At 42.9% G+C, this 23324-nt stretch overlaps 1 protein-coding gene across 1 annotated transcript in view; it reads right to left on the reverse strand.

Annotated features, from left to right (window-relative positions):
* Positions 1–2150: 2150 nt before the first annotated feature.
* AMOT (angiomotin) overlaps positions 2151–23324 on the reverse strand; it is a 67135-nt gene continuing 45961 nt past the window's right edge. The window contains exons 7-13 of the mRNA XM_083159394.1: positions 21793–21938; positions 11572–11721; positions 10101–10291; positions 7377–7499; positions 6100–6332; positions 5730–5954; positions 2151–3180 (exon numbers count right to left, since the gene is read on the reverse strand). Coding sequence (XP_083015520.1) covers positions 3083–3180; positions 5730–5954; positions 6100–6332; positions 7377–7499; positions 10101–10291; positions 11572–11721; positions 21793–21938 — 1166 coding nt within the window. The 3' untranslated portion in view covers positions 2151–3082. The remainder of the gene's footprint in view (positions 3181–5729; positions 5955–6099; positions 6333–7376; positions 7500–10100; positions 10292–11571; positions 11722–21792; positions 21939–23324) is intronic.

Raw genomic sequence — 23324 nt, forward strand, 5'->3', positions numbered from 1 at the left:
TACACGTAGCTCTATAAATACTGTAGATTGTTCTTGCTTTCCTTAATTTTAAAATATTGTCTTGGTCCACTGAAAGCACAACTCCCAACCATACCTTTACAGGTAAATTAATAGAATCTTAAAAATCTGTCCTATAGCTCAAGCATAGGTTGGCTCAACAGCTTCTTCTTTGCTAAAGCTTACACATTCCTGGGGTAAAGAATATACCCTACAGGATGCAGGCACTACAAAATATCAACTTAAAACATACAATATTGTATAAACTTTGTATATACATAAGTGGAGGTGGAATTCTAAAATGATCCTCTGGACAGTAAAAGAAAATTTGGGCAATATATTTTGAGGCCTATTCCCAAAGATGGATGTCTTAGCAAGTTAATGTGAATGACGGTAAGAAGGCATAAATACATAAGTAAGAAGATTTATAAATTCATGATACATGAAGAGTAATGCTTTAGAACAAATTTTTGTAAATCTACCCTCAAGAGTTTTGTAGCTGCTCAAGAGATGATGCTTAGAAATTGTGTAGCGCAAATGTAAAATATTCCTTGAAGTCTATGTTGTATTGATATTCTGAAGCTTTACTGGTTTAATATTAGTGATGCTGCAAAGTTGAAGCGAAACACAACAGCTCTTGCCTGTTGGAAACTTTCAGTGAGCACAGCTTAGCCACAAGTTGCAGCAGCCTCATATGAACTTGGACATGTACATTTCAAAATATATTAAACATATCTTAGGCTCTTCCACTTATACTAAAGCTGGCCATACACTGCTGCGATGTATTGCATGCGACCCCATTCCCAGCCACTGGGAGGGGGGTCAGTTGGAGGATGCAGGTCAAACCTCCGAATCCCATCCTATGCTCACAGGACCATGCATCAGATTGGATCTGGTGTCAAACCCATCCAATTTGGGATGATTTCTGGGCCCGATCTGTCAGAATTGGGTCAAATCGGTGAAATGTATGGGGGCCGTAAGATTTAAGACTTTAAGAATTAAAAAAATGTTTTTACATTTTAGAATCCCAATGCACATGGAGTAAATTCCTTTAGTATTAAAATCGGTTATTTTAACAGTTTTACACTATCTGGCAAAGAGAAGCATGAGATGATCTATAAAAAGGTGACTATTGTCACAAAAGTATTGTGTGCAAAAACTAGGAAATGCCTCAATCCTTATCTGTATGCACTAACTAAATAGCTCAAGGATTTTGTTGCCATAGCACAGCCTCAGTTCTCCGATTGGACCGAAGGTACTAAGCTTCAAAAGTGATAAAATGGAGAGTGGTAAACAACCAGCCAATCAGCTCCTGTCTGACACACACAGTCTGTGACATGGCAGGAAGGAGCTGATTGGCTGGTTGTTTATCACTCTCTATTTGAGAACTTTTGAAGCTTAGTGCATCTGGCCCACTGTGTGTTGCGCACTCCCACTACCGCCACTTCTTTTTTTGCAAACTAACAGGTAACGGTAACACAAGTGCCCATTACCACGCTTTGCCACTTCCACCAGCTCCATCAATGAGCAGGCAGTTGTAGGTTCGCTGCCCGCTATTCCATGCAGCTGCCCCCGCTTGTTGGGTTAACTTGTTACAACTTCTAGAATGCTATGAACACATAACAGGCTATATGGTAAGATGACACCTCTTTAGTGCCTGATTCATCTTTGTAAGTAAAGCAAAAAAAAACAAGCAGCTAGACAAAATTATGCTGCACTCCAGGTGGGGCAGATGTGACATGTGCAGAGAGTTAGATCTGGGTGGGGAGCAGTAAAACTGAAATCTAAATTGCAGTGTAAAAATAAAGCTAACATCTGTTAGATACATGCAGAAAGAGCCAGCATTTGCCCTGCCACGAAAAAAATAGAAATCTATTTGCTACCCTTCCAAGGCAACATGGTTTGTTCCAGACACCAATTTACTTGCTTTTTTTTTTGCTTTACCTACAAATATGAATCAAGCCCTTAGTCTTGCCAGATGATGTGTAAAGACTTGCCATCACTTCTGTGATCTCACAGTGCATGCCAACAATATTGTCAAAATCTCTGCAGTGATGTGAAGCTATTTGCTTAGTTTTCCATGTCCCCTTGCGTTATAGTATTGTGAACCTAACCGGAAAGGTATAACACATGGTTGAGAGGTACTGTAATACTTTGTGCAATGGACAATATTTATTTGTTGCATATGACAGCTTTAAATGTATCTCTATACTAAACAAAAAATAATGTGTCTCCAGATTCCTACGAATGTCTTCACTGCATATATTTTTTGTGTGATGATTACTCTTACCTGACGTTAGGAGAACAGATAGAAAGACATTAGGAAACCCTTACTAGTATCTGATCAAATGAAGAAGTCTGTCATACAAAAATAAACACATGTAAATATAGGTTTAGGACTAAACACAAAACTGCAGTTAGTGTTAACCCTGAAATCCAAAAAGTAGATACATGGAACATTGGAATGTTGATATTAAGTAACAGTATACAATGAAGAAGTAGTAACAGGCATGCTAGTATAGTTATTGTTATGCTCTCGTGTCAATATTTTACATTGATTTTTTTTTACCAAACAAAAAGAAAATAACCACTATCTAAAAGGTCCATTTGAGAATTTGTTTATTCTAATCCACTTTTTATTATACTACTCTTGTAATTCTGTATACACTACATAGCAGTTATGTGTGACCATTCTCGGAACAAGTGGAACTGCAACCTGAGTACATCTTCTGCAGGAAAAATTAAGGTCATCTGACATGTCCCACATCTGGAGATCAAATATGCCCTGTCATCAAACAAGACTGGGTACCAAGTCCTCTGCCAGCAGATATGCCATGCGCTTTAGGGATGGCTCTGAGACTCTTTGCCATAAATTACAAAGTTATCCCTGCAAATTCAGGTCCCTTCATTTCTGTACAAAATGCAACAACTTCATTTACAAATATAAAATGTTAAGTTTGCAGGAGTTGGGGGGAAAATCCCCCCAAACTTTTCTCTGCTTAATTTTCAAATATGTATAAATATGCATAAAGGGGAAGTTGTCCTATAAATATCACAATAGTTAAAATAAAAACTAATATCTGGCTTATATGAGATATTCCACCAATTCCCCATCTGTGAGATCTTGGGCCAGGGGAGGAACAGGATTTTTTCGATCCAATGTGCTGCTCTGAAAAACTGCATCTATGGAGAAAATAGAAGTACATTTCAGTATTACAGCTAGAGATTACATTGTCTCATTTGCTGCCCTATAACCAAAATATATACAAACAGGGCATTTATCTAAGAGTATATTTAAGTAAACAAAAATGCTACATTAGTAGTTTTACCAATACAACTCTTATCCTAGCTAGAATATTTACACGTTCTTATGCATCTATTTTTAAACGGCATCTCATATGTTCATGCCAGTAGTTCCTTTATCTACAGCTGGTCTCCTCTGTTCCTGATTCAGACCCGTTAGCAAGGCATTTTTTTGCAGATGGACAAAACCATGTGCACTGCAGGTGGGGCAGATGTAACGTGCAGAGAGTTCGATTTGGGTAAGGTGTGCTCAATCTGAAATCTAAATTGCAGTGTAAGAATAAAGCAGACAATATTTACCATGCACAGAAAGAAAATAACTCTTTCAAATCTATCACTTTCCGCACATGTTACATCTTCTCCACCTGCAGTGCAGCATGGGTTTTGGGCCTTATTCTGGTTCACTTGCAAAAGCAAATTCTCTCTCTAATGGACAAAACCATGTGCACTGTATGGGGGGGCAGATGTAACATGTACAGAGAAAGTTAGATTTGGGTGGGGTTTGTACTTCAAACTGATATCTTTATTGCAGTATAAAGATAAAGCAGTCAGTATTTATTCTGCACAGAAACAAAATAACTCACCCAGATCTAACGCTCTCTGCACATGTTACATCTGCCCCCCTGCAGTGCACATGGTTTTGTCTATTACAGAGAGAATTTGTGTTTGCAAGTGAACCAGAATCAAGCCCTTTGTCCATCTTCAAAAATTGCAGCCTTGCTAACAGGTCTGAATTAGGCACAAAACTCACTACAACTGAGTCCAAACTGTGCAGTGCAAATAGACCTTCTTGTCACTATTTGTAAACCTTATGTGGACAGGTAACAATTGTGGGGCCATCTGTATACAAAGTACTCACTATGGAAGTTTTGCAACAATTCAGAATAGAAAAACAAACAAAAAAACTGTTCATTACAGTAGGGATGATCACTTCACTATATATTCCAAAACAAGTGCCAGATTTATTGATGCCTGAGTTCAGCGGTCGTGGGGAATGCCGGCCAGCCTGGAACTCTTTTTAAAGAGGCAAATCACTTACAAAGCAAAACCATACCTTGTAAATAATTGGGCTCGAGCGTCATTACATCTGGCCTCTAATAGGCCCTTATTCTGATCGGTGCGGCCCGATCAGAATATGCGGCCGCAACCGTGCAGGCGAATCCCCGCCTTCCATACGGATCGCCACCTGCCGTCCGTATGCGGATATGTGGCGATCCGCATGAAATTGTACGGGGATACGCCTCCTCCATGGTGGGAGCAGCTCCTGCATTCGATGGTCGCCGAACATCGAATGCAGGGCCGCACGCTCCACCAGGTCCCGCAACACAAGACCACACGGACACTTGTCCGTGTGAAATCATGTATAGGGGCGGGCAGCTGACATCCGGCGATGTCAGATGCCCGCCCCGTACCCACGCGTCACGGCCTCATTACCATGCATACGCCCCGCGTTTGCATGGGAACGCCCATGAAACGGGGGGCGTATGCATAGGGTAATGAGGCTAAGTAGCCCCTCACGCCCCTCTACGCCCCCTGTGCGGCGTATAAAGAATCCGTGCGGCGAAATCGGCTGCACATGCGCAGAGTGACCTCTGCACATGCGCAGACGATCAACATCGGCGGTCCGTCCGCATGCGGGAATTTCCGCACCGATCAGAATAAGGGCCATAGTATGAGAGACATAGGGCCAGATTCTCTAAGCTTCAAAAGTGATAAAATGAAGAGTGAAAAACAGCCAGCCAATCAGCACCTGCCTGACATTTTTCAAACACAGTTTGTGACATGGCAGGTAGGTGCTGATTGGCTGGCTGTTTATCACTCTTCATTTTATCACTTTTGAAGCTTAGAGAATCTGGCCCACAATGTGGCGCATTAAGAAGACAAAATATATGTATATATGAGGTCTGTGGAAAGGCTTGTACCATTCACAAGTACACACTGAAGTGCCAAAACTCATAAGATAGTAGTATGTAAAGGTAATGGTAGGTTGCGGTGATGTCTAGGAAATGACCGGATCTGCATAGTTTGTAATCTGACAATTTATATGTCAGCATGAACACCGGCTAAACTGCTCAGGGCAAGGAGACGTGAAGTGTCGGGAGTCGGAACACGGCATGATAGAAAGTTGTGCGGACATTTATCATTCTTTGACCCACGGAGTACCCGTGTATCAGGAATACTTCATGGAGGCAAATGACTCACATAAGATGTGATTAGCCTGTAAGATGAGCAGACACATCTGTATTCCAATGTCAATTGCATGTTTATTAACAGTTTTTGATACAGTGCAGTAAATCCCGTTGCGCTTTACAACTGGATATAACATTTTCAGATTCTCACAGTGGTGTTCTTGTAGTAGGACAGCTGCAAATGTGTAATCGGTTAAGAAACCACAACCGTAAGTGACAGCCTCTGGGGCTGAAAGTTACCTGTTCTCTCAGAGTTGTACATGGGGCTCGGAGTGGCCAGCCTCCCCGGGCCTGGAGATGCACTCACTGACAGAGATTTGTTCTGCTCACTGCCTCTATCTGTTTGCGTACAACAATCTTTGCTACCAGTCTTTGAATGTCCAGAGAGTTGGGGTGTGGATGGAAGAACAGGTGATGGAGTTGATGAGATAGACTCTGAGCGATATTCAGTTCCTAAGAGCACTCCTAGGTTTAACATAAAACATATTGCTTTAAGTATTTTTGTATTTACAGAGATTATTCCTCACTTGTATCTCTAGACAAAATATGGACACTTTCGATGCAGATAAGCTCTAAGCTATAAGAGTGATTCTGTGGCATCATGACCTACCCAAGCTGCCTTTCCAGCTTTTGTCCTCTCGCTTATCCTCCAGAATCGGGGTGCTGCTCAGCGTAGAAGAGTGGGACAGCAGCCCAGAGCTGGCATTGGAAATTGACATGAGTGACTTTGATGGGCGCATGGAAGACGGCTGGTCCGACTTATTGGGGTCTTTGCGAGAACGTTGCTGAAGCACTTTAATCATGGCATCTTTCTCAATTATCTGGGCATGCAGAGTCTTTATTCTGCAATTGAGAAAATATGTAGATTTCAGTTAGTAAATATTACAATAAGATGAGAATAATTATTTGATTTTAGAACCGATGATGATCTGTGTATATATATATGTGCTTTAGTGGTAGCAAATAACCAACATTGTACAAAACCTTCATTACTGTATTCCTGATGGAAGGTTTATGGGGTAGTAGTATATTACTATGAATTATCATATAGGATAGCACAGGACGTAACTTCCACCAAGACAGTCCAGGTGGAGCATGGCAGTGAGGTGGCCTGGCAACCACCTGCTATTGGTTGTGAGCTACATCAATGGACCTTATACCAAAGGAAAATACGGCTTCGTCCCTTCTGAGTGATATCTTTTACTATCTCATCTAGTGTGTACACTCAACATTGTTAACGATGCACACTCCTGCACATCAATAATGAGTCCCTCCCTCATCTAAACAGTTAAGACAAGGGAGGACCTTGTTAATAATAGAGAAATAGATGTGCTGTGTTTATTTAGTTAACCATGCACCCCCCTCCCTTGTCTGAACAGTTCAGACATGGGATGTCGCTCTCCCCGCCAGCATTAGCAAGTGTGTATGCACTTGCCGATGCCAGCACCCAGCTGGATGACCCACCTCTGCCTGTATCGCTTCATAGCCACAAAGGCTAGTGTGTACCCAGCTTTAAGCCCAACACACCCTACACAATCCTGGCTGATGCAGATATTGGCAGCGGCGGGGTGCGCTGTGCATAGTTAATGATGATGAGTGTAACCAATAGACTTTGGCCCTTCTGAGCAATATCTTTTACTTTATCGTCTAGCGTGTATGGGGCTTAAAGGCAAGTTTGTTCAAACCATTCCAAGAATCACAGAACAAAAGTCATAAAGACATGCCCAAAAAGTACTGAAAAAAAAGATGTTCTTGAACCTTTTCTTCTCATGACAATGTCAGTGATGATCTGAACTTCTGCAATGTCTATGTGGTCAAGGGATATTATAGGTCTACTCCAAGTTAACATCAATGAATCACATGGCATTAGATTGTTCTAGAACTCACCTCCCCTCCATGTCTACACATCGTCTATTAGCCATAAGTATCTCTTCTTCTTCCTTTTGGATACGAGCCTCTAGGGATGTATCAAAACTTGGACAAGGAGAATGGCTTATTGAAGTGGTGTCTCTAAAATGAACCATTAAAGTAGTTTTTATTAGGATAAGAATCGTCATAGTAAATACTTATTATTACTTACATAGCACCTAAATATTATACATTACAGAGAATAGTACTTCACATCAGTTCATTCTCCTTCATAGTCTTACAAATCCATATTCTCTACCACACATTATGGTTACAGCCAATTATGCTATTCCTATTAAGGAGGTGGGAAACCGAAGCAACCAGAGGACACCCACACAAACACGAGGAAAATGTACAAACTTCAAAAAGATTGGAGACTGATCAGAATGGAGCTCATTACTCCATGGCAGCTGTCCTAACCACTGTCCCACTGTGCATCTGCACTGAAGCAGACGTTAGAAGTCAAAGATTTCTGCACTTCATGGTTTCTGTAATGTAATATGATCATTCTGATAAGCGCCTTGAGTGTTATTGGAGAAAGAGTGCTTTTTAAATAAAATTATTATTATAATATTAGAAAAAATTGGATCACAAGGCCAGAGAACGTCAGAATACCCAAGCTCAGCATAATATATAACAAAACACAATGCTACTAATAATGAAAATGAAGAATCCGTATTTTCTATTCCTTGTTTGTCAGCATTTGACTACCTATAATCTAATTGTTGTTGAGATCGGTTAAAAAGTTTTTGTGGAGAAATAACTGAAGTTATTCGTCCTGTTTAAACTATACCATTGGCTCCAAGTACGAAGACCACTATTATTAAAATAGTTTTTATAAAAAATGTGCACATTGGGTGTGTTGGCTGGAAACACTCCATTCCAGGCATCATAGTGGCCATGCCCACTTTAGTGGTGGTGGTTCAGTCTCTGCACTAGAGGCTAGTTGCAGCTTTCTACACTCATCTACTATCCCATTAGTCATGTGAACAAGTAACCACCAAGAGAGGACTGGCCCAGCAAAATCATGGGACAGTTCTTGCTAGGCCACAAAAAAAAAAGAAACCCTTCTATATAACTTAATATAAAATACTATTTAGATTAGGTATATAATGAAAAACAAACCGTGACTTTAGAATTAATCTCTCTCACATATATCCTATTATTGTTTAGCAATCGGTGTACAGGTAATGGGGACTACACACGAGATGTGTCAGCGACGTGTGCCGAGTGATCTGTCAAGGCTAGTCTGCTCCGGTGAGAACACCGGCCCTGACTGGCGATCTAGCATCCAGCATGATGATCTCAACAACATAAAAAGTATTATATTGCAATCCCAGTCTTTAAACTGAGAGACACCTAGGATTCTGTTACTTGGTGACAAATCCCACCCCTACACAGACTACACCTCTGATTTTGTCATCCCAATCCACCGCTAACCACTGTCTCTAGATACGCCTAATAAGCACCTGAACAGAACCATATTTGGTGACAGGTATTTGGAAGGTAAATCATCATACATTCTGCGGGTAACAATGTCCACATACCTGGACAATAAGTAGTTAAGTAATGTGCTTATACTAGCTGTTCCAGAAACCAGATATGCATTTTACAACTTTCAGCTCTTCAAACAGTCATGTCCCTGAAATAACTAGTAAATTCCAACACACAGGCCTGGGAAGAGCATGCAGGCAGAGATAAGATAAGGAGAGAATGCAATGCACACCCATCTTGGCCAGTATTTCCCTACATCAGCACAGCCTGGGAACCATGGGATGAATTTCAGCACCCGACATTGTGTCAAATCTTTAACCCTCAACACAGTTGGCCTCCAGAGGACAGCACCTTGCTTATGTAAAGGTGGACCACAGCGACAAGCAAAATGAAATCATGTGAAGTTTGGAAGTCTCTGAAATTAAGACAATGCTGGATAGGACAAATAATAAAGTGATAATGTTGTATTCTATCTTATTGCCAATTATAGTTGGGTGTTGCACATAAGGGGTGATTCTAATTTAATCGTCCCCCGTCCCCCCCCACCCCCGCGCACGTAGAGACTACGAATGCGCATAGTGATTTATGTGCAGCCGCTGTGTGCAAGTGGCTACGGCAAATAGATTATTTGCTGGGCGCTCGCACACAATAGTGCGGGCATGGGGCAGCAGGACGGGAGATCCGGCCCATGGGAGCACCCAGTGTTTTATAGGCGTTCCCATGAAAGCGCTGGGGGTTACCATGGTAATAGGCCAGTGACGTGGGTGCCGGCAGCTGACATCCATTCGCAGCTGTGGAGAGGGGGTGGGGGGGGGGGGGGCTGTGCGGGCAGTGGCTGGTGGACTCACTATTAACTATTATTTTCTATTTGCTCCAGCATTAAATCAGTCATTATCAATTTTTTTTATAATATCTGTTGTATTCATATATATTTATATAATATAAGACAAGTTTCATATTGTTTTCTAACTGGTAAATGTTAAGAAACTTGAATTAATATAACATATATATTTTATCAAGACACATGTGCAGCAATATTTGCGGTTTTTTGGGACGGATTGCAAACCGGCTTAATATCGGCAGCAGCCGAGTAGAGGTTATTATGAAAGAGAGCTGAAACACCACTAACAGCTCTATTGTTTAAATACCAAATCATAGTTAATAACGTTACACCAGTGCAGGCACGCCATAACACACACAGCCACCTACCTCTGTGCAGCCACGGTGGCAGCAGCGTCCAATGCAAACTGTCTCATGACGCTCTCTTCCAAGTACTTCTGCTCCCACTTGGTCATGTCTGCCTCGAGGGCCAGCACTCGCTCCTCTTTCTCTCGGAGTAGCTCCATGAGTGTAGCAGCGTTACACTCCGAAATATTGCTGGATTGAGAATTTCCCTGGCGCTGGATAAGGGCAGAGAGTTTGTGTAAGTTTTACCTTGAACCCATAGCAAATTGTGCATAAAACATAGCTGCACAAATGTGAGCTGATGAGCTGACTCTCTAACCCAGACACTGGTAGCCTTAACGGGATGTTGTAATCCCGGTTGTCAGGATACCGGCTGAAGGAATACCGGCAACCCCACCGACGCGATCGCATATGTATCCTGCTCTAAAAGGACTGTAGAAACAACCGTAGTAGGATGGTAGCATCTAAATGGCTATTTAATAAAACCTTCTCATTGCAACACATAACAATAACAGATACTAATTTTAGGAAAAAATCTAAAGTGCTCGCCTTAACCATTTGAGCTCCAACATCTCTGTGCAAAATATCCGCAAAAAGTGCCAGCGTTACTCACATTTGTTATATAAATTCAAATAAAAAATGTTGTGTAAAAAAAGATTATATCTCCTTTTTAAAACGTAAACATTCCAGGTCATTATAATGAATATAAATGTTTGCCTGGCAATTTTCACACCTATTTTGACAAATGACTTTGTCCCTCAAAAGGTTAAGGAGGCAAGTCCATCCTAGTGTATGGTCCCGCAGGATGCAGCAAAGGTTAATAGTATAAAGTATTAGAGAGCGGAACAATACGGCATTGATATAGACTTCGTTTAAATTCCTCTCCACATGTGAAAGGACACAATATACAGTGTGCTGCTCTGACAAGGCTGGTCCTGGCTTCTGAAGAAGCAGCTTGAGGGACTTGATTAAGTTTTCATTCTGGAAACAACACACAAACAAGGCGATTGTTTTGTTGGCTCTCTGCAGGAGCTGCTGACCACAGTTCACCTCTTCTAGATTCAGGACTCTTGGAAGGCTGAGGGCTTGTAATGACCTGACTGTGCAAATGCTCTATAAGAAAATGTGCGCACACAGCACTTTGGATAGCCCAAAGAAAGAGCTAAATTTATACTGGCTATTTCTAGGGCGTCTGCCGGACTCTTGTAAGAAGGCCAATGTATATTTAATGCGTGTGTAAGTATACTGAACACAAAGGGGTCATTTGTAAATAGCTGTAACAAAAGGCAATCATGCAAAAAGTGCTCTCTGGGCATTTATGATGCATCTCATCCTTGTGCCTTTACTTTAGGAGTGAAGTTGTTTCATCTGCTCTTCTGAGATCCTGATCATCCCAATGATAAATCACACATATGCACTGATAAATATCCCATATAAATAAGGCTAAACGGATATGTGCTGTATTGGATGACCTAAGACGGGACACTAGCCATACCTGCTGCATGCGTAGGGATTCCAGTTCCCTTTCCAGCCTGGTTCGCAATCTATGTTCCAGTTGTTCGCGCTTCTCACATGCAGCTTGCAGCTGGGCCAAAGCCTGTTGCATCTTCTCTACTTTGTCAACATACACCTGCTTCTTCTTCAGCTAGGAGCAAGAAAGTAAAGCAAGTTTAGTGATCCATTGTATCCACTCATTGGGGCAGATTTATTAAGCTTGGAGAAGAGATAAACTGGAGAAAAAGTGGAGAAAAGGTAAAAGGAGATAAATCACCAGCCAATCAACTCCCAACTGTCTTTTTCAAACACAGCTGATTGGCTGGTGCTTTATCTCCTTTTACCTTTTCTCCACTTTATCTCCAGTTTACCTCTTCTCCAAGCTTAATAAATCTGGCCCATTATACCTTTGTGACAGTTTGTAGAACTTGTAGCATTAGATTCCAAACTCACATAAAATACATAAACAGCAGTATGCACCATAGAAATGTGTGAAATGGGACACATATTAGGTGTAACAGACTAAATCTCAGCGTGATAAAACACCATTCACCTTTGTACTTCTATCTGCCATTAGAAAAGGTATTCTTGGTTATCACCCTTGCCTGCTGAGTGCCATTTTTTTCACAATGCTAGGTGACTATAACATCCAGGGTGAAATGTAACAGGATGAGAGATTCAGAAAGTGAGAGATTTGGTAAGAAATCTCCAGTTTTCTTTCTGAATCTCTTATCCTATTACATTTCACCCTATTGTTACATATGGCTGTCCGCTATTGCTATGAAGTGCCACACTACTGCCTACTCTCTACTCTGACCTGATTTTGCTCTCATTCTGGAGTTGATGTATTCAGGAACAGACTGTATACAAGGGGTATACGGTCAGTTGGTCGACCTAAAGATGGACGACACCACTAGGTCGATATGGGACAAGGTTGACAGGTCATTAGGTCGACACCGACCCCCCCTCCCCCCCTCACCTTGTGAGAATCTCGTTGGGTGGATCCGGAGTCACGCAGAAGGCTTTGGAGTGGCTGTACCAGGGGTACGGTCCTGTGACGCTGGGACTGCAGCCTTTCTGAACTTTCCCCGGCCACCTCTGGAAGCAGAGGAAGCCCCTCTTGCCCTCTGCTTAGGCCTTAAAGGCCGAAAGGACTGATATGATGGCCCAGAGAAAGGACGTCTGGTCTGCGTGGATGAGGTCGGAAGAAATGTTGATTTCCCCGCCGTTGCTTTGGAAATTAGGTCGTCTAACTCACTGCTGAACAGCTTTTCCCCTTTAAAGGGAAGGTTTTCCACACTACGCTTGGAGTCAGCATCTACTACCCACTGGCGTAACCACAGGGCCCTGCAACCTGACACCGCCATGGCTAAGATGCGGGCGTTAATTACCCCTAGCTCTTTTTGAGCATCACAAAGCACTTTTGCTGTGTCTTGGATATGGTGCAGTCTCTCTGCCACTTGCACCACTGACATATCTGCCAACATGCCCTCCTGGATTTGCCTTTGCCATCCAGCAGCTAGCAAGGACTGGCCTCTGAGACGCACCACTTGCCGTATATATGGCTTTCAGGGTGGTATCCAGCTTTTTACCTGAATTATCCTTCAGAGTGGCAGACCCTGGGACAGGGAGTACCACCTTTTTGGACAACCTGGATACCAAAGCATCAACAACCGCAGGCTCCTCCCACACATTCCTACTGACCGGGTCAAATGGGAAAGTGGACTTGAAACTTTTGGACAGTTGGAACCTCTTTTCCGGTTGTTTCCAGGCTTCCTTAAACGTGTCCTCCAAGTCAGGCTGTTCAGGGAAAACAATATTTTCTTTTCTTTGAGAAACAAAAAAGGGGTCCCTTTCCTCTAACTCAGCCAGAGAGAGATCCAACACCTCTCTAATTGCAATAATGAGAGGTTCAGGGTCATGCAGGGAAGACTGAGAATCCTGTAAGGGCTCGTCATCATCACTGTTGTCCTGTGAATCTGCATCAGAATCAGGCAACATGGCGGCCGAGGCGTGCTTGTGTGATTTACCCGGGGTGGGGCTGCTTGGTCTGCACAGTATTTGCAGCCAACTGTGAGGACACATTTTTCAGCATAGTTTTAATACCAGTGGCCCACTCAGGCTCCTGGGAGTCTGATTGCGGCGTCCCACTAAGTTGGGGTGACACTCCACTAAGCTGTGGAGACATGCAATGTTCACAAGTAATTTGTGAAGTGGACCCAGGCACAAACTTTCTGCTGCAGATCACACAGGTTATCTTTCTCATCATACTGGAGACTGTAACCGACCCACCAACACACAGATTACACAATGAAATATAGAATAAATCAATTTGAGGTGTATAGAAACTATGTGCAAGCTTCTACCACTGATATGTGTGTGTGTAGCTTTAACAAGCCTGTGGGGGAGTACTCAGAGATACTAAGGGGACCAACACACCCCTAACCTTAACTCCCAGAATGAGGAGTTGGTTTATAAGCACATATACTATCAAGTAATATGCCCACAATATTGAGTGCACAAAGTAACACACAATAAGCGTTTGTAAAGTGCTGAAAACACTTGCTGTTCTGCTGCAGATGTCCCTCTCCATTGCCTCACCACTGGGGAGCATATGTCAGGCAGTAATGGCGCCGCAGGGAGAAGCAGGAAGCAGTGTGGGCACCCACAGAGCTCTCTGGTCCTGCTCTGAGCAAGCCCCGCCCCCTGTAATGGCGCTGGGCTTATACTAATGTTTATACTGGCACTGGCTTATATGGGGAACTGCCCTGGTGGTCCAGCGGCTAGCCCCTAGCATCCAATCTGTGACATGGGGGCTGCACGGTCCCTGTGCAGAGACACTGCGACCGCCGCCATCTTGCCACACAACGAACCTGGGTGCCCCACTGAGGGGACCCCGGTTTGTACTCACCACTGACGTCTTCGGACTGAGTCAGGAGTGTGCGGCATGCTGGGGATGTGTGATGCTGCAGCGCAATGCCCGCTATGACATCACCCTCTCAGGACAGTGGTCCTGCAGCAGGGACAGCTCGGTACCTTAAAAGGCCTGCAGCTTAAATCTTCTCCTGACTTCCCACGAAGCAGGAGTGCTGTGAAGTCCAACACAGCAAAGCCAAAATAATAAAAGAACGTAAACTGAAGACAAACTCTCTGAAGCTCCAGCAGTGTGCATCCTCTCCTAAGGGCACATTTTTCGAAACTGGTTCGTGGGTGGGGAATCAGAGGGGAGGAGCCAGTACACCCAGTTCAAAGTTTTATGAACCTGTCTCCTGCGCATACCCTCTTATACCCAATGTCTTGAGACCATCTCAGTATCCCATAGGACAATGGTGAAAAACAGTGAAACACCCCATGTTGATCTTTTGACTTTTGACCTAGACCATGTCAACCTAATGCTTTTATCGACCTAAAGACCTGTCGACCTTGTCCCATGTCGACCTAGACCCATGTCTACCTTGCAGTATGTCAACCTAGTGGTGTCGACCTAATGACTGTCGACCATCTTTAGGTCAATCATATGATCCATACCCAAATAAGGATGCACATTGCACAGCCGAACAAAATGTCAGCGGCATCATGATTAGAAGCTGCATATCTCAGCTGTAGCCGGATGTTACCAATGTTCAATGAGGGCACGTTGACACATGGGCTATGCAGATTTGGGTTAGAGTAAAGCCCCACAAACACTCAGCGATATTATAAATACTCATTTTGTCCCTTATTAGCGATATGTTGACTACAGTATATCATCAACAACGCATGCTAGGAGCAGGTGGGCAGGTGACGTCACTGAACAATATAGGTACCAATATCGTTCAGTGTGTATGCGCCCAGGAGTTCAGATGATATCATTAACGTTATCGTGCCCGGAGCAAATAGTCTAGTGCAGGGGTTCCCAAACCTTTTTGAATCACGGCACCCTAGAGCATCAAAATGTTTTCAAGGCACCCCTAGGCTGAATGTTTCTTATTGAGAAGATCAGAAAAAAATATAAAATTATGTGCATTGTGTTTATACAGTTACATTGACCATTAATAATATGAAATGATCCTGGGCCACCAACCCAAGGCACCCTTGTAAGTGTCCTGAGGCACACAGTTTGGGAACCACTGGTCTAGTGCTTAAATGGGGTTTGATACGAAATCCCGGGAATCGGAATCCCGGCGTTCAAAATCCCGACAGCCGAAATCCCGACAAGGTGGGGGGGGGGGGGTCTCGGCAGGGTGGATCCCCCCCCCCCCCCCCCCCCCTTGCGGGCTCGCTATGCTCGCCACACAGCGGGCCCGGTGCCTCGCTACACTCGGCACACTATAGAGGTAGAGTGTGGGGATTTCGGCAGTTGGGATTCCGGCGTCGGGATTTTGAACGCCGGGACCATAACTGCATCCCCTTAAATGTGCCTGTTGTCAGCTGCATATTTTCTCTAAACTGTCTGTCAATATCCACAAATGTTGTACAGCTGTTACGTAAAAAACGATATGTGAAAATACGATAAGCTACAAAAAGTGCACTTATCGGCAGGATAACCTGCTAGTATAAGTACATACGGCACCCCGAGTTCCGGCTGCACATGAGAGCACACACATGTGCATTGGGACGGCCATGAGGCAAGATGTAGCGCTTCATCACTGTGAAGGGATAGGGGAAATGTCAGGGGATGCGTTTGCTATGTGAACACTATAAATGTCGACATACATGAGGTCGACAACTAAAGGTTGACAGGGCTTAGGTCGATACATTAAATAGGTTGACATGACTATAGTCGACAGGGTCGGAAGGTCGACAATGGGAAGGTCAACTGTCAAAAGGTCGACATGAGTTTTTCATGTTCTTTGAGCTGACTTATGCCGACAGGCAGTGTACCATACCCTACCATCCACTAGGGCATGGAAGGAGAATATAATAGTGTGCCGAGTGCAGCGAGCCATGACTGATATGATGTCCATGTCCATTTACAATGAACTTTAGACAAAAAGGTGAAAAACTCATGTCGATCTAATGATTAGGTCACCCTATTTTGTGAGTCGACCTAAACACTGAACTTAGTGGTCAGCCTAATGTGTGTCGACACTCACGACGCATACCCAATGCCGGTTGCCAGCTGCATGCATGGCACACTGTGACCAACCATAGCATAAGATTAGGAGCATATAACTAGAGCAAGGTTTTTGCTATTTATAATCTCTATTATTTAATGCAGCTGTTTTCTTGCAGACCCAGAGTAGGTGCAAAGTAGTAGAAAAAAATATTTACGTTCAAATGTTAGTAGATGGTTCAGAATCCCTTTGTGCTGTTTACTTACTTAGTAAAATATCAGCGAGGTAAAGTTCTACTGAAATATAAAGTTACCAGATGTGCCCCCCAATTGTACTACAAATTCTTTTTGGATGAAGTTGTCCATCAAAATGTCCTTTCACCCATGGAAGTAGACAAAGGAAATCATTTCTAGTGCAGTCATGATTATTAGATTAAAGTATTAACTGTGCAAGGTATTTTAAAGCAATTAGGTTTTCCAACACTGAGCTCTTTGACAGCGAAAGGACAGAGAGGGGAAACCAGTCGTTCTGTTCGGACATGATATTCTCGTGCCTTTTATGGTACCATCCTAGTATGCAAAGAATCCAACACATCCAAGCTCTTTGCCAAGCAAAGACTTTTTTAGAGTGCACTTGACAGAGCTATGAGAGGAATCCCCTGTGTTTATAGTGGCCGCTGAATATACCTCTTATGGTATCAGGTTGGCCAGCAATGCCAGTCCATCATAGAGTTATAATTGTCATAGTGCAGAACAACACACAAGAGAGGGCCAAGAATGTGCCAATAAACTCTACAAGTACTGTATCTCAACCCTGGAAATGTGCAGCTTCACTAGTAGCAGGGCTGGGCTGGAGGGACATTGCAGTAATGTTGTAGTAACTGAGGAATCATCATTTACTCTTTGTTTTTAATGCTTAATTTGTCTCACTTACATTCTTTTAAATGTTTACATATTCTTTTTTTAGGACAGCTGTACCACAAAACTATATTTATTTTCACTATGCCCCTACTCTTAATAAGCAACCACTGTGTTACCATTGGCAGTACTTGCCGCCTGGGCATTTCAGTACTTCTTCCAATGTGGATATCCCAGGAGAAGACAAATGCAAACATTGCAGTGTTCGATGTTACCAAAGGGGCTGAAAGGAAAGTGTTACAGTCCTATGCAATCAGCATGTGTTATAAATTAATTCCGCTTCTTAAGTAACAGGGTTGCGTTAGAGGAAGGCTGAAGTTATGCTGTGTGTATTGGCTGCTGCTACAGGTCTCCTAGGATACAGTCTGTTGATCTCGTTCATTTACAATACTGTGTTTTATTTAAAACTCAATTTTGATAAATAAAAAAGTGTTACCTGTCAAACTCTTAAGGCCCCAGCACACTCGTGCCCCTTTCAGACCGCACTAAAAAAAACTGTATTTTGCCGATTTTTAACCGTTTTAAAACTGTAATCTGTGCGGTCTGAAAGGTGCAGTGATTTGACAGTTTCCCCCCCCCCGGTACCTGGACAGCCAGCCTGTAATCCAGGAAACATGTGTCCATGCCTCGCTGTGGACAAGGGAGCCGGGATCAGATGCTGCAGCAGGGGAGACGAGACCCCGATCCGGGGGTGATGATACTGGCTGCAGGGGGCAGGCACTTCTCCATTCTCCCCAGTGCCACACAGCACAGGGTCCCTTCGGGGAATGTGAAATGAGCGGCGGGGTCCCTGCGGCAGATCCAGTCTCCCCAGTGACACACAGCGCAGGGTCCTTCAGGGAATGTGAAATGAGCGGCGGGGCCACTTTTCTCGGCCCATTCAGTTGGAATCCGGTGACAAGTGGCCAAAATCAGACAAGTGTATGGCCAGCTTTACTGTACATTGTGCAAGGGTGTGTCAACATGGAAATATTATTTTATTAAACGCATGGCATGTAATAATGCACATATGAACCTCCATATACTTACATTTTTAATTGTAATTAGAAAAATATTATATAATACCACTTTCACACTGCATAAACGTTTTATAAACCGGTATTTTGAAAAGGTATTTAAAACGGGTCTGAGCCTTCACATTGCAGTAGATTACCGTTTTAAATACCATTCACATCAGTCAACCCGTTTAATCCCCTGAACACGTTTCAAGGCAGAATGCAGGGGCCAGCCTATCACAGGTCTGTAATCTGTTGTTTTTACTAAATACCGTTTCACAGCCATTCTCACTGCATAAAAAACGGCTATAAAACGTGTAGGACTCTGCTTTTTATACGTTTTGAAATACCGGTTATCTTTAACCGGTAAATGAACTCTGGTGCTTTCCCACTGCAGGCTTAAACGTTTTAAAATGGAAAAAAAACGGCAATATACCGTTTAACAAGTGCGGTGTGAAAGGGGTATTATATATATGTATTTTGGGTACTTGTTTCCTAGCACGGCGCCCACAATATTCAGTCGTATGGCATTGGTATTCAATTTAAAATTGTATATGGCATACAATGCAATGCGATTTTAAATTGTATAAGCACCCTAATGGGTTTTTTCAATGTTAAATGGTCCCCCTATATGATTTTTAATTGTATAAGCACCTTAATAGGTGCTTACAATGTTAAATGCACCCCCCACGCCACCGCCACTATCAACGCCAACCGGAAGCGTGGCGAGCGCAGCGAGCCTGCGAGGGGCGGCGGTACGCGTCCTCTGACCTTTTCATACCCCCCACTATCCATGTCGGCGTGGAGTTTACTTTATATAGTGTGGCGAGCGCAGCGAGACACCGAGCCCGAAGCGTGGCGAGCTCAGCGAGCCCTGCGAGGGGACGTGCATTACTTCACATGTATTCCGCGTGCGCTCGCCACGCTTCGGGCTCGGTGGCTTGTTGCGCTCGCCACACTATATAAAATCAACTCCACGCCGACGTGGATAGTGGGGGTATGGTAGGGTAGGTCGGAGGACGCGTACCGCCGCGTTGATAGTATGGGTGGCGTGGGGGTGCTTTTAACATTGAAAGCACCTATTATGGTGCTTATAAAATTATTTATCTTCTAGGGGGCACATTTAACATTGAAAACACCCATTAGGGTGCTTATACAATTTAAAATCGTATACCATTGTATATGCCATACAATGGCATACAATTCAAAGGTATACAATTTAAAATTGTATAACATCGGCTAACATCGCATCGCATACCTTATGGTAGGCGATGGGCGCCGTGCTAGGAAACAAGTACCGTATTTTGTGTACAAATATTTATATAAATTATATGTTTTATTTATGTCCTCAAACTGGATGTTTCTCAATAGTTAGTCAATTGATATATTATCTGGCGACTTTTTAAACTAGGACAGTTTTCTAGGACTGCCTCACAGCACTGAGATCATGGGTTTGATTCCCACAATGGCTCCAACTGTGCGGAGTTTGTATTTTCTCCCCTAAAATGTCTGTGTGTGCGTGTACATGTGGTAGGGAATATAGACTGTAAGCTCCACTCAGGCAGGGACTGATGTGAATGTTTATATATTCTCTGTAAAGCGCTGCGGAATATGTGTGCGCTATATAAGAAACTGTTAATAAATAAATACATAAATTAAATTATTCTACCTCATATTGCTTGCATACTTGGCAAAGTCATGTGTGAATTTTGCATACAATATATGGATTGTATTTACTTTGCCATTTAATTAACCAGAACTCCGGACGTATCGAGATACAGAAACACAATGTGGAACGGCCCCATTTCCTTTGTGTATTAAAAGCCCTGGCATCGCAAATATGAGATCTAAGCCTATTGCATAAACTGGCTATCAGATAACCAGCTCAGCCTCGTTTGGGATCATGTGTAATAACTCATTATTGACCAACACTTGCATTAGCAACCTAGCTAGGACATGACCCCTATTTGGGTAATCTTACACTAGGAAAAGTTTTTCCCCCATTTAATGATACCTTCATATTATCCAATATAGGACTTGAGATATCATTTAAGGAGTTTCTGAGCTCCTTTAACTGCAATATATTCAGAAACTGTCCAATCTAGGACTTTTAAAGTGTATATTTTTCTATAAAACTATTTATACAGAGTGAATTGTTCTATTGCTACTATTCTTTTAAGGTGTGCAAATTTTAATTTAATATTAAAAGTTAAGTTTTAATATTTTCTATTAAAGAGTAGTCCTGTAAAAATTGCAAACCTTTGACTCATGAGCCACCATCCAACCTGTAATTCCACAACTTGGATAGATTTTTTAAATAATGATGGTACTTCTAGCTATCTCATTTCAGAGCTATATAATGAATATAATTTCCTAACATGCTAATTGAATATCTCCGAGGTAGGAGGAGAAAGGGGGTGTCAATTAGCTGCTGTAATTGAATGCCGTGGCTTATTGAATCCCCCCCATAGCCTGAAACATTAAATGTTTTCCTAATTAGCCAGCCAGCAAACATGCTTAAAATAGTAAAAAGAGAGAGGCAGGAGTGTCTCGCTGATGCGGATCAGTAACCTTCCTTCCTCCATGGAATGTTAGAAACAGCCTGATGCTTTCCAGACTGTAAAACAAGAAAAAAAATGGTTCCATTTCCACGTACCAAGAATTCCTTTAACCAAGACATTGCCCAGACGTCAAGCAGGGCAAGTGTGAAGTATATCCAGCCTGATCTCCAACCAGACAGAAAGCTCTAAGATGTGTCTATGAAATGTATTGCTATTGAAGCGGTTAAAGGTAAAATCTGGCATTTAGCATGTGGCTCGTTACAAGATGGGAGCTGACAGGTTTGGAAATGTTGTGCCACTTAAAGACGAATGAGTGGCAAAAATGTCCAGAAATGTGAAGGGTGAGAAGATGCAGATTCCTACTGACTTGTGCGTCAGTAACCAACACATAACAGCTTTTCTTAAAACACAGGACCATGCAGAATGGGCTCATTGGAACAATAATGTGGAAGACATGAGTTGCAGGCTTGCAGTCTCCACATCATCAACATATAAAACATAATGTATTTGGTTGGTGCAATAAAACTCGCTCTGTCTTTACTTCTGACATTAGCGCCCATCTTACTTGGCCTGCTAGGCTTACAGAATATCGGTATACTGTTCATAAGAACACAAGAATTCAATACCAAATGTTCGACTGAATCAACTTTATTATTTTTTGCCTGAACTAATACCAAAGTTTGAAATCTATTATATCAGGGGCCTGGACTTACCTCTTCTTCCAGTTTCACTACTTTGGCCTGTGCATTGTTTAAGGCCTGGTCCCGGATCTCAATATGCCTTCTTTGGTCTTCATTCATAGAACGTAAAGAGGACAGTTCCATCTCCAGCTTCTCTTTCTCTCTCTGGATTTCTTTGTCTATATAGAAAAAAATATTATTTATTTTTCTTCAAATGCTTCATACTTGGACACACTCACACACTTGGATTAATTTTTTTTATGGGAGCCAATTAACCTACAAGTAGATATTTGGATTGTGTGAGGAAACCAGAGCACTCAGAAGAAAACCCACGCAAGCATTTGGAGAATATACAAACAGGACCAGTGGCTTAACTATCGTAGGTGCAAGGGATGCAGCTGTTATTGGACCCCGGCTGCCATGGGGTCATGCAGCAACACTACAGGTGCTTTTCCTTTGCCTTCAGTAAATGAGCAGAAAGCTGAATGTCATCACAGCCCGGGTCACCTCAAACAACGCAGCCAGCAGGGTGATTTTCTTTGTTTTTAATAAACATGTAGGGGATAATAATCAGGGCCTCTAACAATCTAAAATTTCCGGTCTCATAGGTGCTTAGGTGACCCAGCCAGCACTGATCAGCAGCCTGCCCTCAGCACATGTGACCAGGAGAGCTGGATAAAAGTCCTGACTGCAGAGCTCACAGCTCAGCCTCTCACAGGAAGTGGCTGCATGACGTTATGCCTTGGCTGGCACAACCACCAGCAGTCTCTCTTCCTCCCACCAGCCACACTGCATCAACATGGAAAGGCAAGAGGGTGAGGCAGTGACTAATGGAACTTACAACCACCTCACTTGACGCACAGGGGGGCACCGGCAGGCAAAGGGTGTGCAGACGGACGGGGGCGCTCAAAACCCCCCCCCACCCACCCATCCCCCAGCGTGTGTGTGCTGGGGAGAGAAGCAGCTTCAGCAGTCTCTGCTCTCTCTACAACGCAGGAGGCGGGGAGGGGGTAACAGCGGGACCCAATAGAGATAAGACGCTCCCCCTTCCCAACCCTACGTCATTGTGGACAGGTAGGGGGAGGGTAATGTGAAACAATTCATTTGTCTACACCCAGCTGCCCCTAGGACTACTCCTCTTTCACTGTATTCAGTGCATGGGCATCTAAATCGTGGGGAATTATTAATCTATAAAATAGTAAGTTAGTATGTGAATATCTTCCAGGTATGTGAATATCTTCCAGGTAAACCTGCTAAATCTTACACAGTTATTCCGTATCTAATATTCAGCCACATAGCATCAATAGGAAAATGAAAAAACTTAATTTTTCTGGTTGTAGATCTATACATTTAAAACAATAAATGTTGTGTCTTTACATAGATTATTATTTTTTTGAGCACTAGGCACTGTTTGAGCTATAGAGATGGAAAACCAAAGGAAATCAGAGGCCAAATGTAATAGGGTGTGAGAATCAGAAAGTGAGAGGTTTTGGGAGAGTTTTCCCATTATTTTGAAGCAGCAATTATTTATACTGAAACACAAAGTTTATTTTTGCCATGTATCG

This window comes from Crinia signifera, chromosome 9, assembly GCF_055691185.1.
Source record: "Crinia signifera chromosome 9, ASM5569118v1, whole genome shotgun sequence".
Lineage (NCBI taxonomy): Eukaryota > Metazoa > Chordata > Amphibia > Anura > Myobatrachidae > Crinia > Crinia signifera.